Genomic DNA, 17,750 nt, shown 5'->3' on the forward strand with positions numbered 1-17,750 from the left:
TTCTTCAGGAATCTTCCACCTCAGTTTTTAAGGCATTGTCTCTTATTGGCCTGGAACTCACCAATTAGACTAGGTTGCTTGGCCACTGGGTCCCAGAAATCCACTTGGCTCTACTTCCCCAGCCCTGGGATTACAAATGCACTACATTGAGCCTGGCTTTTTGGTGTGGTCTTTGAGAATTGAATCCAGGTCCTCATGCTTGCAAAGCAAGCATTTTAACCAGAGAGCCATCTCACCGACCCAGAAAGGATGATTTGAAGGTAGAATAATAAAGGGTTTTCATCTAAAGGTATCTCACTTGTGGCTAACAGTTTCATTAAGTGGCTTATGATCCAATTATTTTTGTTGTTGTTGGGACTTAATTTTTTTCTTTACTGTTTGTTTTGTTTAGTTCTTATCTCAGGCTGACCTGGAAAATAATAATTTCAAAGTTGTGGCAATCCTCCTGCCTTGACCTTCTGAATGCTGGGTTTATAGATGTAAGCCAACACACTCAGTTAAAATATGGCATTACAAGCAAATGTGAACATGATAGGATTTATTTACTTCCTTGGTTCTTTGAAATCACTGGGTAGCCTAGGCTGGCCTAGAACTTAAGGTGACTGTCCCATGTCAACTTCCTGAGTACTAAGATTGCAGGCACATACCATCATGCCTAAGACAACAGTTTTTGCAGTAATCTTATCAAGTTAACAATGAGAAGGCTAATTTTTAGGAAAGGGATGCTGGACAAACTCTCTAGTAAGCACAGTTTACTAAAAACATCTATTCTCTTCATCTTTCATGCCTTCAAGCTATTGCCTTTCCCTTTTTTTTCAAAAACAATTTTTATTAGCTATTTTCTTCATTTACATTTCAAATACTATCCCGAAAGTCCCCTATACACCCCCCACCTCCCTCTCCCTTGCCTTTCATGTTGTCTCCCATCCCTGCTATTCTGGATCTACTACTCTTATGACAAACCCGGTTTGGAATTTGCAACCTGTTTTTGGTTTCATCCTATCAAACCATTCTGATGTCATTCCTGGGGTTCTGCTCTTTTATGTTCTGTAAATTCCAAGCCAGATAGATACAACTACTCTGCATGCAGATCTTGTTTTCTGCTGTAGTCTGGCTGAAGTAATGGGCCCTAAAACTTGACAGAAGACAGACTCTACATGGATTTCATTGGAGAAGCATGCTGAAATGTACTTTTCAAAAGACTGTGATCAAATTAGAACCTTTGCAGCTATTTTGAATTGTTCCCACATGGACACATTTAGTAGGTTGGAAAACAAAAAAAATCCCCTAACCATATGGCATAGCTTAGTGAGTACCAATAAGGTCCAAGTTGTAGTTGAATTTGAGTGGGTGTTTAATCTCCCTGACCAGAGATCCTGAGGCAAATTATAGGCAATTTCATTTTGTCTATGCATTCATTGTCTTAAGTAAATGTTTTACCATTTGTAAGGTGGATAACTCTTCAAAGTATGACAGTAGATGTTAGCGGTTTTTATGTATCATATGTGTTCTTCTCCTTTCGTTAAAAGTTGTGCATATCATCTTTTCAATGGAAGGGAAATTTCTCCCTTTCAGGGAACTTTAGCTCACTTTAGCCAAATTCTACTAATCCACAGTACTTCCTTTCCCATGATGCATCATCTCCATTTCTTTCCCTGGGCATGGTGGTATAATATCCTGAGGCAACTCGGTTGGATACTAGGAGTTCTGGTACAAATCCTATACACACATTTTCTTGGCCCGCTTCTTCTGACACTATGAGCATCAAGGCCTGACAGGTGTGATCCTCTGGTTCTAAGACTGCATCCTGAGGCCATCCGGGAAAAGACTACAACTCCCAGGATGCTCATCCGCCCCGCCCCTGTACCCCTCCCCCAGCTAGAAAGCGAGTATCACAGAGAAGACGAGGCAACATGGCTCCCGGAGGTGGAAGGCAGAGGCTTCACCCCCTTTGAAGCAGTGAAGAAGAGCAGCGGAGGGGAACGGGAAAAGAGGAGTGACTACGACTTTGTCATCGCTTTTATCTTCCCAGCCTCTTCTGAGTCTGGTCAGCCTCACCTCTGCTCTCCACCCGCACCCAGTCTGTGGTCTCCTCCCCTCCCCGCCCACGTTCCCTCGCCCCTCCCGTTCTCAAACCCTCTCTCCGCCCCCCTCGCCCCTACCCCCCGCGGAGTGCGCACGCGCCCGCCTCCAGCTTCGCGCGGGGATCGCCGACTGGCCCGCTTGCGCAGCCGCTGTTCCTTCTACCCACGGAGGAAGCATGGGCGTCCAGGGCTTCCAAGAGTTCCTGGAGAAGCGCTGTCCCGGGGCTGTGGTGCCTGTGGACCTCCTCAAACTCGCGCGCACCGTCTCGCGCCAGCAGCAGCAGCAGCACCTGCACCGCCAGCTGCCGCCAGCAGCCCTAGCGCCAGGGGCTCCACGCATCACCAGGGGCTCTGCTCCTCTGCCGCCGCCGCCGCTCCCGCCCGCTGCCTTTGGTGCTTACTCCGGGGGCGCGGGGCCGTCTCGGCACCATCACCCTGCTCACCATTTCCACCACCATGGCCAAGCGCCGCCAGGGCTGCATCCGCCGCCGCCCCCTCCGCTGCCTGGGGCTCGGGTATTGGTAGACGCGGGCTCGGCGCTGCCGCGGCTCTATGGTGGCTACCAGACGGATTGGGTTTGTGGCGGCCAGTGGAATGCCATGCTGGGCTACTTGTCAGCGCTGTGCCAGGCTTGTGCCTATCCGGGCGGAGACGGCCTGGAGCTGGTGGTCATGTTCCCTGGGGGCCTGGGGAAGGACCGACTGGCCGAGTGGGGCCGTCGGTGCCAGGCGGAGCGGCAGACTGCGCAACTGATCGTGGGACACGTGGGCAACAAGGGCACCCCTCCACCGCGGGCCTGGTTCCTGCCACCTGCCTGTCTGAGCCACTGCGTGAGGCTAGCACTCATCCGCTTCCGGGTCAAGGTGAGGGAGGGGTTAGATTTTTAAATGAAATGCCCCACACCTGTTCCTTCCAGACTAAACACCTAACCATTCACCGACCTACCTGCCACCCACTCAGTCAGCTAACTTACTGGCGACCATTTTATCCCCTCGTGCCCCCGTCATATGGCCTATTAATTCCCTTACCTACATGATTGTATCTCTAGCCATGCCATCCCCGTAACCCCCTTTACTCACACAATTGGCCTACCTGTTGGTTCTAGCAGAATTGACTCAAAATTCCTCCGGGCTTCATGTTTCTCTTGCTATCATCCCCCTCAAACTGAAATATGTTTTTTCTTCATTTTCCAGTTGACATTCCCTCCCCTATATCTGTTTTCAACCCCATGGCAAATAAAACAGATGTTAGTCGAACACCTTTGTTCTATAATTTTCCCCCATTTGACACCTAGTACTTCTTTTTTCCCCATCCATTGAGCCCTTTTCATTTCAACATGCTTTTATCTTGGCATGCCTTAGCCCAAACAATTCACTGATTGAGTCACTATTCAGGAAGATGAACACGCTCAGTAGGGGGTTTCAAAGACGGTTGGGGGTGCGGGGAGGGGCTCTCAAAAACCCCAAGACGCCATTCTTGGCTTTGAAAGATCAAATGCGCAGCATTTACTTGCTGGTGTAAATATGCATGGTGATTCTGTTTTCTGGTATGTAAGTTGCCAGTTTGGGTAGGTGGGTGGGGTGATAATCTGTGGGTTAAAATGGTCCTGGGAAACTTCCTGAAAAAGATAGACTTGGAGAATGGGCTAGATCTGAATGGTTCACAGGTTTTGGAGGAGGTTGTTTAATTAAAGAGGTTGAAGCAATCGGGCAGAGGCAAAAAGAAATACCAAGTTCATGAGGCTCCATGGGTTTAAACCGAAGGCCAGCCTCTGAGTAGTTGAGCCACTGCATATGGAGCCTGGGGAAAAGCTTGGCAGCATCCCCGGGTCTTGGCACCACTGCTATTACGCTGTTGCTTTCCCATACTCTTAGGTTTCAAGTTCCTACGTGTAGAGAATAGCAAGGCTTGAGAAGTAAGGAGGTAGGCAGGAAGAAGGAAAAGAAAAGCGTTACAGGGTTAGGTGGGAAGAAACTGCAAACCCATTTTCTAACCAGAGTTTTGGGGGGAATGTCCTTTCAGGATTGGGGACTTGGGGATTCTGAAAACAAAACAGGTGGCAGCTGGTGGGGTAAGGAGGGAACAGAGACGGAAAGATCTGCTACATGGAGAAGTTTGCAATGGTTATAGAATGTGACTAGAATCCTACTATGCTAGATATACAGAACTCAGCACCAAATTTATGCCTTTTTAAATTTGACAAGCCATTAATGGGCTGGGGGCATAGCTCAGTGGTAGTGTCCTTACTAACCAGGAGGCCCTTGCTTCAATCTCCTGACACCATGCATGCAAAAAAATCTAATCATGAGCTAACTTAAAATATAACTGTAACAAAACCCCACTTGCCTGTTCTCCTGACTGAACATTTTAAAGCAGAGTCACTTACAGGCTTTCCTTCCAAGTTGTTTTCAATGGCACCACCCAGGCTTTAAGAACTTTTTTTTTTTTACCCTGTTATTTTTTTATCCTGCTATTACTGGCAGCTTGACTGTTGGCAGTAGTGATGACTATGTTAGTGGGGCAGGGTTTTCCTGTCTTTTTTTGAGGGGGCTGAGGGTGGTGCTGGGGAAGGGCGGTACTAATTGTTTTTCCATCTGCAGCCCTTAAGTGCTTTAAAATTCTCATTGGATCTTTACAGTAACTCATGAAGCAGTGTGACCCCCGTTTTCCAAATGGGGAAACTCAGACCCAGGAGCTTTACACACTTGTCCAGAGATGATGTAGTAATAAATGATAGAGGTGAGATTCTGGGCTTGATGTCCATGCAATCTGATTCCACAGCTTGCACTCTTAATAGCTGTGTTCAAAGATGAATCTTTGTAAAGAGGCCCTGGGATCAGATTATTTCCACACTGGAAGAAATATCTCATTGGCACCTGAATAAAAACAGGTTTGCTTTATTCATTTGTGGTATTCCTTTGCTGAGTGCTTGCAGTAGGGTAAGTACTGGGCTTCGTGCAGAAAATTCCTGAGGAAGGGCTGGCTCTCCAGGAGGTCAGGGTTTCATAAAGACTGAAAACAAAATTCCAGATACTTTGTGCAAAAATTGCTCGTGGTGAAAAATGTAGCCTATTTACAGGGAGTATGGTATAATTTCTTAGTGATTAAATTCTGGAGTACCTTTACAGATTAACCATGAAGAGGTGTGAGACTACTACACACTGGATAAGGGCATGAGGACCTAAAGCAGCCTGTCTGTGTGCTCTGAGTAGGTTATTGTTTATTTATAGCATATTTACAAATATTTTTTCTGAATAGGTTTTGATTGCTGGTTGGCAGGAGAGAGTAACACTATAGGCTTGTGGTTTATTCATATTCTCTGCCAGTCAAGAAATTTGAGAACCAACTATAACTATATTTTGTCATTAAATATGTTTAGCATATCTAGCACAGTTTTTTTTTTTTTTTTTGAGGCAAGTTCTCATGTCATCCAGGCTATCTTGAATTTGATATATAGCCAAGGCTGAACTTAAATTCTTCCTCATTCTCCTGCCTCCCATTTCTCAAGTGCTGAGATCACAAGATTTCACCATCATACATGGTGCAGTATCATTTTTTTTAAATCTCAACAGTGGTTATGGGCATTCCTGTATGCCTGTGTAATTCTACATACTCAGGAGGCTGAGGCAGGAGCATGGCTCAAGCCTTAGAGTTTGAGGTCAACCTGGTAATATAGACACCATCTGTAAGTAAATATCCCAGCAATCCATAAAAGACAGATCCTAAGAGACTGTAGGAGTGACTTCTAAAATGGTTTGGTATAATAGGCATGATGACACACATCTTGTCCCAGTATTTATGGAGCCTGAGGCAGTTCTGAACTCCACACTGAGACATGTCTCAGAAAACCAAAGTGAAGAGCAGAGAGTCTGAGTTGAGTTTCCCACAACTGTCTGTAACTCTAGCTCTGGAGAGCTGACACTCTATTTTGGATTCTGTAAGCACACACAAAATAAAGCAAAAAAAGAAAAAAAAAGTAAACTATGACTTAAAACTGACTCCAGAAATATAAAAATAGTGTTGATATTCTCAGTGAGTTCTTTTGGCTGTGATCAGTGACTTTTGTTTTTGGAGTAATGAAGAATGTCTTGGCTTGTGGCACAGGCTTGCAAGGGTATGGGTCAATAACTGTTCCTTGCCTTTTCAGAGCTACGGTCTGTCTTGAAGGTGGCAATTTTTCACATGGGTGATTTGCATGCGTAGCATTTCTTTTGTTTGAATATTAGTGCTTCAGAACAAAAACTAGATCTCCATTATTCCTTGGTTTTGTTCTTTATAGTTAAAGAAGGCAGGAGGAGCCATTATTTCTAGTCTCATTTTCATTTTTAATAGAGAATATAGAAGTGGCAGGATTAAATACTTGATAAAGTGCTGGGTTGTCTGTTTAGCTTTAGACAAGTTTGGTCTTCATTAAATATTTGATGTCTAGTTTTGACATGATTTTATAATTTATTTGTTATAGGTATTTGCTCAGTATACTTTTGTTCGTGAAAACAACCAGTAGCAAGAAATTTTACTACCTCTCAAGTTCCAAAGAGTCTCAGAAACAGAGCACCTTAAAGTGGGTTTAGACTGTGACTGGGGAGAGAATGTGGTGTGATGCAGGGGAATGAAAGCTTTATTGGATAGTTATTGTAAAAGAGCAAAAAGCTAGCAAGCGCATAAAGTACTCTGCTTCCCAGCTATAGGTTTTCAAAGGAGGCTAAATGGATCACTGAAGAGAAAGCAAGGTTGGTTGCGTCAGAAATCATATTGGTGGTACATGACTAAGCGGCCTGAGACGTCTGACCAGAGGCAGGTGTCAGTTTGTGCTCTCCTCCTTCAGGAGGGAGGTGCTGATGTCCTGGTTCTGTACTAATCCTGTCATTCCAGACCCTGAAAAGTCCAAGGCTCTTCTAGACGGGACATGATCATAAGAGTAATAATCACTGTCACTTCTTGAGTACCAAGTTGGGTATAAAATGCATTTTAAACACAGTGTCTTGTTTAATCCTCACAGATTTCCTCCCCGTTTTACAGTTAAAGAACTGAAGGGCAAAGGGGTAAAATGGTGGTTGGGGATACAGCCCAGTGTTGAACAAGGAAGATTAAGTTTACTCCCCAGGACCAAAGCCAAACCAAACCAAACCAACCGAACAAACCAAAAACAAGAAGTGATTTAAAAAGATTTTTGGTGCTGTGGACTAGTACCTATTCACGGTAGGTACATACTGTATCACTGAACCAAAACCCAGGTCCAGTCATTTTCTTTGGAGGCAGAGTGGGCTCTGGTAAGTGAGAGATAAAAACCATTGCTTTTAGATCTCTATTGCTTAGTCCTTCTGAAGGATCCCATGACATTTCCTTCTTTTTGAACATTTTTGGGTAAGATTGTGTACTTTTCTTGACTCAGTGCAAAGAAACAGTAAGAATTGTTGAACATTGCGTTTGTGCCAGCAGTGCTGAAATCCACAGTCCTGCCAGTACAAGACAAATGTGTTAGTTAATTGCCAAGTGAGTCATGCAGTGATGTTGAGGAATTGAGAAGTAGCAACCCGTTTCTATGTAAAATAATTGAGGGGTGTGTGTGTGTGTCTGTCTGTCGGTCTGTCTACCGGTGAAGCCCGAAATCACACATGTACACTTCCCTTGAGCTATATCTCTGATTTCATAATAACCTTTAAACTATAAACCAGCGTTACTTATTTCCCTTAAGCCATTATCCTTAGCTTCTTTCCACCATTATTCTTGAAAAAGACTATTTCCTTAATCTGTTGCTACTTAAAAGATTTTTTTACGTGGGGTGGGGACTATGGATGTATGTGGGTGCATATAAAATGGGTGCAAGTGAAGGTCAGAGGATAAATCAGTTCTCAGCTACCATGTGTGTCCCCAGGATTGAATTCAGGTCAGCGGCTTGGCGAGTGCATTAACCCGCTAAGCCCTCTCCCTCACCTTCTATTGTCACTTTTCAAAGCATTACAACATTTTCTTACATTTCTTTGTGTTACACCTGTATGTGTATTTTTGTGTATATGTATGGACACAAGTGTACCATGGTTCATGTGTGGATGTCAGAGGACATCTGTTCTCTCCGTCATGTGGGGTCTGGAAGTGGAACTTAGGTTGTTAGACCTTCACCAGATGTACTGTCTTGAAGGCCCTGAGTGACTTTTTTAGTTGGCATACACAGTACTGGGTTTCATTATAATCCGTTCATATGTAAAAACCATTGTATTTTTGTCATATTCGCCCACATCGTTGCCCCCTTTGCCCCATGCTGTTGCCCTGCTTCTTCCCAAATAATACTGTTTCATGTCATTTGTATTTATATGTGCAAATACATACATGCATACATACAGCTTTCATGTCATAAATTTTAAAACTTTTGGTCCTACATATGCAAGAAAATGTGTGGTACTTGATTTTCTTTTCTCCTGTTCATTCCCTACTTTTGTTTCCTGTTTCCTGTTAGTCCTCTTCCTCCAAACAGTCCCCTTTCTACTTCCATGCCTCATGCATACCTCTAGGTATTAAATATGATATTAACTATATTAAATATTTTATATTTATAACATTCATATATTAAAATATAAAATATGTGATAGAATACATGTTTGTATCTTGAGTCTGGCTGATTTCATTTAATACAATCTTGTGTTGCATGCATTTTCCTGAAACTGATATAATTTTGTTCTTGTTTCTGAGTAAAACTACATTGTATGCTTGTGTGTGTGTGTACACCACACACACACACTCACCTACCATGTTTGTTTTTCATTCATTGTTGATGAACATTTAGGATCAAGCATATTTTGGCTTCTTTAATACTGCTTCACTATGTACAGATGTCTGGTATGCTGACTTAGAGTACTTAGGAATATATGGCCCACAGTGGTATAGCTGTATCATATAGTACTTCTATTTTACTTAGTTGATGAACCTCCATATTGATTTCAATACTGACTGGGCTAATTTACATTCCTGCTAGAAGTATACAACAATTCACTGTGAGTGTGTGTGTGTGTGTGTGTGTGTGTGTGTGTATGTGTATTGTAGCTCAGGCTGGCCTCATACTCTTACATAAAACTAAGCATATCCTTGAACTCCCTCTCCCCAACTTTTTTTTTAAGAACTTGCTATATAGCTCTACCTGACGTAAACTCACCAGCTCTGCCTCCCCTGTTCTGGAAATCCAAGTGTTGCACCACCACACATGGTTTATATGGTGCTGGGGATCAAATTGAAGGCCTTGTGTATGCTAGGCAAGTGCTCTACCAGCTGATGCTCAGTCTGGGCTTCTTCCCCTCCCCGCTGCATCCTTACCCACCTCCATCGTACTGGAATTAAAGGCACATACCACCATGCTCAAACTATATATTTCTACCAAGTTCCTTGGTAGTGATGGTGGTGGTCAAGGTTACATTTGTTTTTTGTTTGAGACAGGTCTCGCTCTGTAGCCTTTGCTGGCTTGTAACTCAGTATATATTGTAGACCAAGATGACCTTAAACTTACGGAGATCCCCCTACAGAGGCCTACAGTGCTGGGGTTAAGGGCATGTGCCACCATGCCCAGCTCTGTCCTTACCCATATCCTTTATTATTTGTTGTGTTTGTGATAGCCATTCTGAATAGAGTAGAATGCGGTCTCCGTGTAGTTTTCCTGACAGCTAAGGATGAGCATTTTCTAGATATTTATTGGCTGTTTGTAATTTTTAGAATTATCTAGTCAATAGCCAATTGCTTATTTGCTAGATAATTGGGGAAGAGGTAAGTGTTTATTTTTTTTTTTTTTACTTTTTAATATACTCTTAGTATTGATCCCGTATCAGATGTATGGCTGCAAAGATCATCTATTCCACAGGCTGACTCTTCTCTCTGTTGTTGCCTTCTTGTTCAGAAGTGTTAATTCTGTGCAATGTCATTTGGCAGCACTTTCAGTCCCTTTATAAATGTTGGAGCCTTTGAGAAAATCCTTGCATATACTTATCTCTTGAAGTGTTTTCCCTGTTTCTCCCCACCCCCTTTTAGCAGTTTCAGAATATTGGGTCTTGAGTTCTTTGATCATTTTGAGCTAATTTTTCTGCAGGGTGAAAGATGGGGGTCTAGTTTCATTCTTCTATCTGTGGCCATACAGCTTTTCCACCGTTTTCTTTGATGAATGTTTCTAGTACCTTGTTAAGAATCAAGAGCCTGTAGCTGCATGAGTTTTATCCCATCCCACTGGTCTTGTTTTTGTGCCCAAACTATGCTGTATTTGTTTTTCTGTCTTTGTAGTATAGCGTGAAGTAGGGTAATGTGACACCTCCAGCATTACTCTGACTGATCAGCATTGCTTTGACTATTCCTGGACTTCATGGGTCTATATTCGTTTTAGAAAATTTTTTCTATATCTATGAAGGATGCCTTTGGAATTTTTATAGGGACTACATTAAATCAGTTCTGTAGATTGCTTCCAGAAGTAGGACATTTTCACATTACACACACACACACACACACACACACACACACACACACACCCCATTTGTTTACTTTCGTGTGTTTCTATGTGGGTGGGTGTATATGTGCCTTGGCATGTGTGTGGAAGTCTGAGAACACCTTACGGGAGTCAGTTCTCTCCTACTGTGTGTGTCCTGGGGATCAAACTCAAGTCATCAAGCTAAGCCATTTTGCTGACCTTAGTAGGCCAGAGAACAAATCATAGGAGTCAGTCTTCCACCATTTGTGTCGTAGGGATGGAACTGAAGTCTGCAAGCTTGGCAGGACATTCTAGTCCACAGCTTGGTGGCACACTTCTACTATGTGAGTTATTTTGTAGGCCCAGTTGTCATAGTCTTGATGCTGTAAATCCATGAACATGAGTGGTCTGTCCATTTTCTAGTGTCTTCATTTTCTTCAGCATTCTAAACTTTTTATTAAAGAGATCTTTCACCTCCTTGGTTAGATTTATTCCTAGGTGTTTTTAAGGGCTATTGAGAATAAGATTTGTTATTCTTATTTTTGTCTGGAGTTCTTTCTCAAAATGTTCACTAATACACAGAAACAGTACTGATTCTTGTATGTTGGTTTTTGTATCTTCCTACTTTAGTGAAAGCTTATTAGATCTTAAGAGTTTTACGATGGTGTCTTTAATGTTTTCAAATAGGGATAATTTAACTTCTTTCTTTTGTACTTGCTTTTTTCTTTTGCCTTATTGCTGTGGCTAAGACATGAAGTGTTCTGGATAAGGGCAGAGATAGTGGGAACATCATCGTCTAGTCCCTGATCTTAAAACGAATATTTTAAAACTTTCCCATGTGTTATAATTTTGGTGAGATTTTTTAAATTTAAATTTTTTACATTATTTTCTCTTTCCTTTGCCTCTAAGAGGATGCTCCCCTACCCACCCACCCACTCCCGCCTCACTGCTCTAGTATCTCCCTTCTCTGGGGCATCAAGCCTCCACAGGACCAAATGCCTCCCCTTTCACTGAGCCATGGGCCAGCCCTCATATAATTTTTGGTTGGTGGTTTAACCTCTGAGAACTCTGAAGGGTCCAGTTAGTTGATACTGTTGCATCTTCCTATGGGGTTACAACCCCCCTCAGCTCCTTCAGCCCTTCCTCTCACTCTTCCATTGGGGTCCCCCAGCTCAGTCCAGTTGCTGACAGAGCCTCTCAGAGGACAGCCATCTTGTCTGTAAGCACATCTTGTTATTTTTGTATGGAGCTTTAGTTTCTTCTGCTTGTAGTTTCTTCAGGGTTTTTAGCATGAAGATGTTGCCTTTTCTGTATCTCTTATGACCATGTAACTTCTATCCTTGAGTCTGTTTATGTGCTATATTACATTTATTGATTTGTATATGTTATACCATTCTTGCATGCCTGGAAGGAAACCAAGATGACAGTGGTATCTCTTTTTGGTGGGGGTTATGGGGATGAAGACAGGATCTTAATGTGTATCCCTGGTTGTCCTGGAACTCATTATGTAGACCAGACTGGACTCACAGAGATCTACCTGCCTCTGCCTCCCAAGTGCTGGGATTAAAAGTGTGTACCACTATGCTCAGTTTACAGTGGCATCTTTTAAATGTGTTGTTGAATTCAGACTGCAAGTATTTTGTTGAAAATTTTTGTATTGGCAGTGTAGTGGAGCATGACTTTAATCCCAGGAGAGGCAGGTGGATCTATGTGAGTTTGAGATCAGCTCGGCCTACAGAGCAAGTTCCAGGACAGCCGCAGCAGTTACATCTCTGTCTCGGAAAAAAAAAAAAAAAAAAAAAACAAAAATAAAAAAGAAAATATTTTCCATCTATGTTCATGAAGGACTTGGGTCTATAGTTTCTTTTTTTTTTTTTGTTTTTGTGTGGTTTTGGCATCAGAAATACTGCCTTCATAGAATGAATTTCTTACTGATTTTTAAAATTTTAGTTTGGAGATCTTCGGTGTTAATTTTTTCGTAAAAGTCTGGCAGAGGGGCTGGAGGGATGGCTCAGAGATTGAGAATACTGACTGTTCTTCCAGAAGTCCTGAGTTCAATTCCCTGTAATCACAACCATCTATAATGAGGTCTGGTGCCCTCTTCTGGCATACAGACATATATGCAGGCAGAATACCGTGTACATAATAAATAAATAAATAAATCTTTAAAAAAAAGTCTGACAGAATTGGTCTGTAAACCTGTCCAGTCTTGGTGTTTTAGAGTAGGAGACTCTTTGTTACTGCTTCAGTTTTGTTGCTTTTTACAGGTCTGTTAAGATTATTCACCATTTAAAATTTTGACATCTCATACACATGACTTAGGAGTTTAATTTAGCTTTTTATTTTTAACATGGATATATTTATTTATGTGATTATTTATTGTGTATGTGTCTGAATGCGTATGTGCCATAGTGCACATATAGAGGTCAGAGACCTGACCTGCCTTTGGTATGTTCCCTGGGTTATATTTAATTTTTATTTGATTCTAGGTTTTAAAAAAACCTATTTCCTCGGTGATTTCTTCCATGATCCAGTTATCATCCAAAGTTTGTTGTTCAGCCAGATATTAGATGTCTGTAATTGCGGCAGTTGAGAGGTTGGGTCTAGAGGGTTACCCTGAAGTTGAGGCCTGCCTGGATATGTAGCAGATGCCAGGATAGTAGGTTCTACATAGAAAGGACTGAAGGAGTTGAAGGGGTTTGCAACCCCATAAGAAGAACAACAATATCAACCAACCAGACTCCCCCAGAGCTCCCAGGGACTAAAACACCAACCAAGGAGTACACATGGCTCCAGCTGCATATGTAGCAGAGGATGGCCTTGCCAAGACTCAATATACAAACTAAAATGTGTTGTTTAATCTCCATGCATTTGTATAATTTGTTTCTTTTTCTGTCAGTTACTAGTTTTGTTACACTATGATCTGATAAGATCTAACAGATTATCTTGATTCTTTTGTATTTGTTAAAGACTTGCTTCATGACACAGAGTTTCTCTGTGTAGCCCTGGCTATCCTGGAGCTCTTTCTATAGACCAGGCTGGCCTTCACAGAGATCCTCCTGTGCTAGGACTAGCCTCTAGAGTGCTAGGACTAAAGTCATGTGCCAGCACCACCCAGTTGATTATGGTTTTATTTGGGTACCTTTTTAAGGAGCTATGTCTTGCATGTTATATCTTCAGTACCACTCAGAAAGGAGAAAAGAAACTGCTATAATAATAACAATGCCAAGCAAAATCAGATTTAAAAGATGCACTTCCAAGCTGGTGAACCTGACAGCATGAGCTCAATTCCAGGGCTCACATGGTGGAAGGGGAGAACTGACTCCAGTACTCCCACAGGTTGTCCTCTGACCTCCACACACTTATCATAGAATGCATGACACACAGACATACACACACAGACCCCTACATACATATACACACTAATAATAATAAATAATTATTTAAAATACATGTAAAGTTGATTAAAGCCATTTTATATACAAGCAGTGGCCATAGAACAAAAGTCCAGAAATAATGTACAGTTTGGTATGAAGTTAAAAATTTATAGAGATGGCTCAGAGGCCTGAGATCAACCCCCAGCAACCACATGGTGGCTCACAACCATCTGCAATGGGGTTTGATGTCCTCTTCTGGTGTGTCTGAAGACAGCTATAGTGTACTCACATACATTAAGTAAATAAACCTTTATAAAAAAATTAATAGCATCAAATTAAAAGAACAAACAGTAAGGGATAAGGAATAGGACACTCCAGCCGGGTGTGGTGGCACACGCCTGTAATCCCAGCATTTGGGAGGTAGAGGCAGGCAGATTTCTGAGTTTGAGGCCAGCCTGGTCTACAGAGTGAGTTCCAGGACAGCCAGGGCTACACAGAAAAACCCTGTCTTGAAAAACAAACAAACAAACAAAAAAACAAAAACAACAAAACCAAAAGGAATAGGACACTCAAAACAAAGTTAAACACAATAAAGGAAAAGTGAAGCATACGAATATTAGGTAGAGATAAAAAAGAGCAAGCAATTAAAACAATCTCATAAAATAAGGAAAATTGATAATAGAAATAAAAACATTTTTTAATTAGGTATTTTCTTCATTTACATTTCCAGTGCTATCCCAAAAGTCCCCCATACCCTCCCCCCCACTCCCCTACCCACTCACTCCCATTTAAAAATGAGATAATACTAATATAAAAAGAGAAAAGGAGAAAACAGGCAAAAGAATTGAAAAAAACATGTTTTTAAGATGAAAATATATTGGAGCAATATGTTTCTGCGTACAGGTGCAGTTAGTATTAGAATCTGCCCACTGGAGGACATGGACAAGTTGGAATCTTTCATCTTACTTTCAGGCTGCTAGTGATTCTGGACAGATGAAAGTTTTGATGTTCCACAGAGCCTTAAAATATACTTAAGGTTGATTAAAGCCATCTTATATACAAGCAGTGACCATAGAACAAAAGTCCAGAAATAATGTACAGTTTGATATGAAGTTAAAAATTAATAGAGATGGCTCAGAGGCCTGAGATCAACACCCCTGCCCCCCGCAACTATGTAGTGACTCACAAATGGTCTTGTCTTATAGCTAGATTGCTAGTTTCTTTTTCTCCTTGGATACCTGGCTCACCCTTGGGTGAGACTTCTAATTCCTCTCCTTGGCTTTGGACCTAGAGCTTGAGTCATGTCCTGTATACTACTTCCCATTTCTAAGTCTCTCTGTCTGTTTCCAGGGCTCTTCCCATCTCTTTTGTATGATTTATGATAGTCTTCCAATCTTTTTGTCATTGAGATAGTCTATCCTTTGTTACCCCAATTCTCATTTAGAGTGTCACATGGAAACAGTGTCTAGTCTGTCTTTTTTTCTGCCAGAATTTCTTTGGAAAAAAGATGACTAGTAACCCAGCAACTAGTAGACAGTCAGTAGTAACTAGGCTGGTCTCAAACTTATGATTCTCCTGCCACAACATCCTGATTGCTAGGATTATAGGCATGTCCCTTCATGCATGGTCTCAGCTCTGCACATTTCTGAGTTCTAACTATAGCATAAAAATTTTTTCTTGCTTGGCAATTGTCAATATCAAGTGCTAGAGAGGTGGCTCAGCAATTTGGCTGCTCCTCCAAAGGACACAGGTTCACAACCACTTGTAACTCCAATTTCAGGGGTTCTACTGCACTCTTCTGTAGCGTGTAGTTTTTGCTACCACACTCCAGGTAGACTATGCTACCAGCCCCTCCCAGGTTCCCTCAGATTTGCAGGTGAAGCACGCGCACACGCACACACACAATCACACTAACTTAATTTTCAACCTGCCTTATGGCTCAATTTCTGGAGCTTCTAATCTCCCATGGCTAACATGCCTTCCCAATCCTCTTAGTTCAGCACCCTAAATCTGCTCTCAATTTTAGTTGCTCAGTTACCTTCTCCTTGTTCAGCAACCCAAAATGGCCCTCAGCTTTAGTTGCATTTCTAACCTCAGGCCTGGGGAAACGGCCACCCGAGATTTCACATGGCTGGTCACCTTTTCTCCCTCCGAAGCACTGTGAAAATCCTCCTCCCCCACTATGTCTGCTTGTTTGCCTGCAGGAACCAGAAGACCCATCTATTTTGCACAGCTAATTGGCCTCCAGCATCTTTATTGATGGATCAAGAACCAATCGGGTACTAGGACCTTAGCATCAGAACCCCTTACACTCTTCTGGCCTCTGAAGAGCACCAGGCACATACCTGTCATACATATATATGCAGACAAAACAGCCATATTTATAAACAAAAATATTATCTAAAAAAGTCCTTATGAACTCTCACATCCAGCTAAGGTGAATGATACCTTCTCATATAGTACCTGAATCCTCTCTTTCTTCTCTCATATTTTTCTATTTTTCTAGTATTTATGTGTTAAATTTTATGACTTCATTTTACTTTACAATACTTTTTCTTATATTTACAAAATAATGTCTAGCAGCATTGATATTTGAACCACACAATTTGTTCTTTTTTCTACTAGCCATGTCTGGAAGATGAGGATAGCAATAAAAACCATACCACAGACTTTTGAGTGTTCAACAATTTAATATAATAAAGTACTAGATCGTTATAAGGTACATATAAAAACCATCTGTTACTTTAAGCAAAATAACTTGTGTGCCAAGTTGATGGAACATATATCACCTCATACTTGGATTTTATTATGATTAGGATTTTTTTTGAGACAGGTTCTTACTATGTAGCCCTGGCTGTCCTAGAACTCACTCTGTAGACCAGGCTGGCCTTGAGTTCACAGAGATCCACTTGCCTCTGCCTACTGAATGCTGGGATTAAAGACGTGCACCATCTGCCTGGCTGATTGTGATTATAAGTTATTAATTGTGTATGTATGGTGGGGTATTCATGTTCCATGGCTTGCATATGGAGGTCAGAGGACAACTCTTGGGAATTGGTTCTGTCCTTCCACCATGAGATCCAGGAATCAAACTGAGGCTACCAGCCTTGTATGGGAAGTAATTTTCCTGCTGAGCCATCTCACAATCACCTCACTGTAGGCTTTAATTTCAGTGTGGTTTGGTATGCAGGGTTTTCATGATATGTCTGCTATTCATTCTCTAGCATCATATTCTATTTTTCTTACTAGGATTATAATTCCTTTTCAGTTCAGTTAGCATTTTTGAGTACCTACTTTGTGCCAGAAAACTTGTGTTAAATAATGTGAACAATGGAATTAATTAATTCCACCAATATTCATTGGGGTCTAGTTGATAATACAAACAAAAACAAAATCCCCAAACAGTATGATTCCCAAGGACACTTTTTTTTTTTTTTTTTTTTTTTTTTTTTGGCCCTTGTCATAAGCCTAAGGCCATGGTCAGCAGAAGTTGGCAGAACCAAGATAAGCATACCAGATACCTAAAGCCTATTATAAAGGCTAGGGCAAAACTTGCTAACTGGTAGCCCGTAGGTCACCTGTGCATATAGTTTTACATTATCCATACCTTTGTTTGGCTATCATCATATGTATACTATGATTCATATCAGTAGCAAAATTACCATTATCACATCTTACTTTTTTACGGGAGGTGGGGAGAATGAATATTGTTTTCTCTGATCAAATTAAATATTCCTTAGGGTTTGAAGTCAAGTAATGTGTTTGGACTAAATAGTAAGGAATCTACTTGAATGATTCTGATTTTGTACCGTCATTTATATGAACATATTAGTTTTTCAAGAAATTGGAGTT

At 41.5% G+C, this 17,750-nt stretch overlaps 1 protein-coding gene across 4 annotated transcripts in view; it reads left to right on the forward strand.

Moving 5' to 3' along the window:
* The first annotated feature begins 529 nt into the window (after positions 1–529).
* The window catches only part of Fam120c (family with sequence similarity 120, member C), a 131,621-nt gene continuing 114,400 nt past the window's right edge, over positions 530–17,750 (forward strand). For 2 of the 4 annotated variants that reach the window (XR_003953004.1, XM_011247802.3), the window contains exon 1: positions 530–2,947. Coding sequence is in view for 2 of the 4 variants with exons in the window: in XM_011247802.3 (XP_011246104.1) it covers positions 2,261–2,947 (687 nt within the window). In the remaining 2 variants the exon portion in view is untranslated. The remainder of the gene's footprint in view (positions 2,948–17,750) is intronic. The other 2 variants (XM_030251275.1, NM_198105.2) reach the window with 2 other exon arrangements.

Source organism: Mus musculus, chromosome X (assembly GCF_000001635.26).
Source record: "Mus musculus strain C57BL/6J chromosome X, GRCm38.p6 C57BL/6J".
Lineage (NCBI taxonomy): Eukaryota > Metazoa > Chordata > Mammalia > Rodentia > Muridae > Mus > Mus musculus.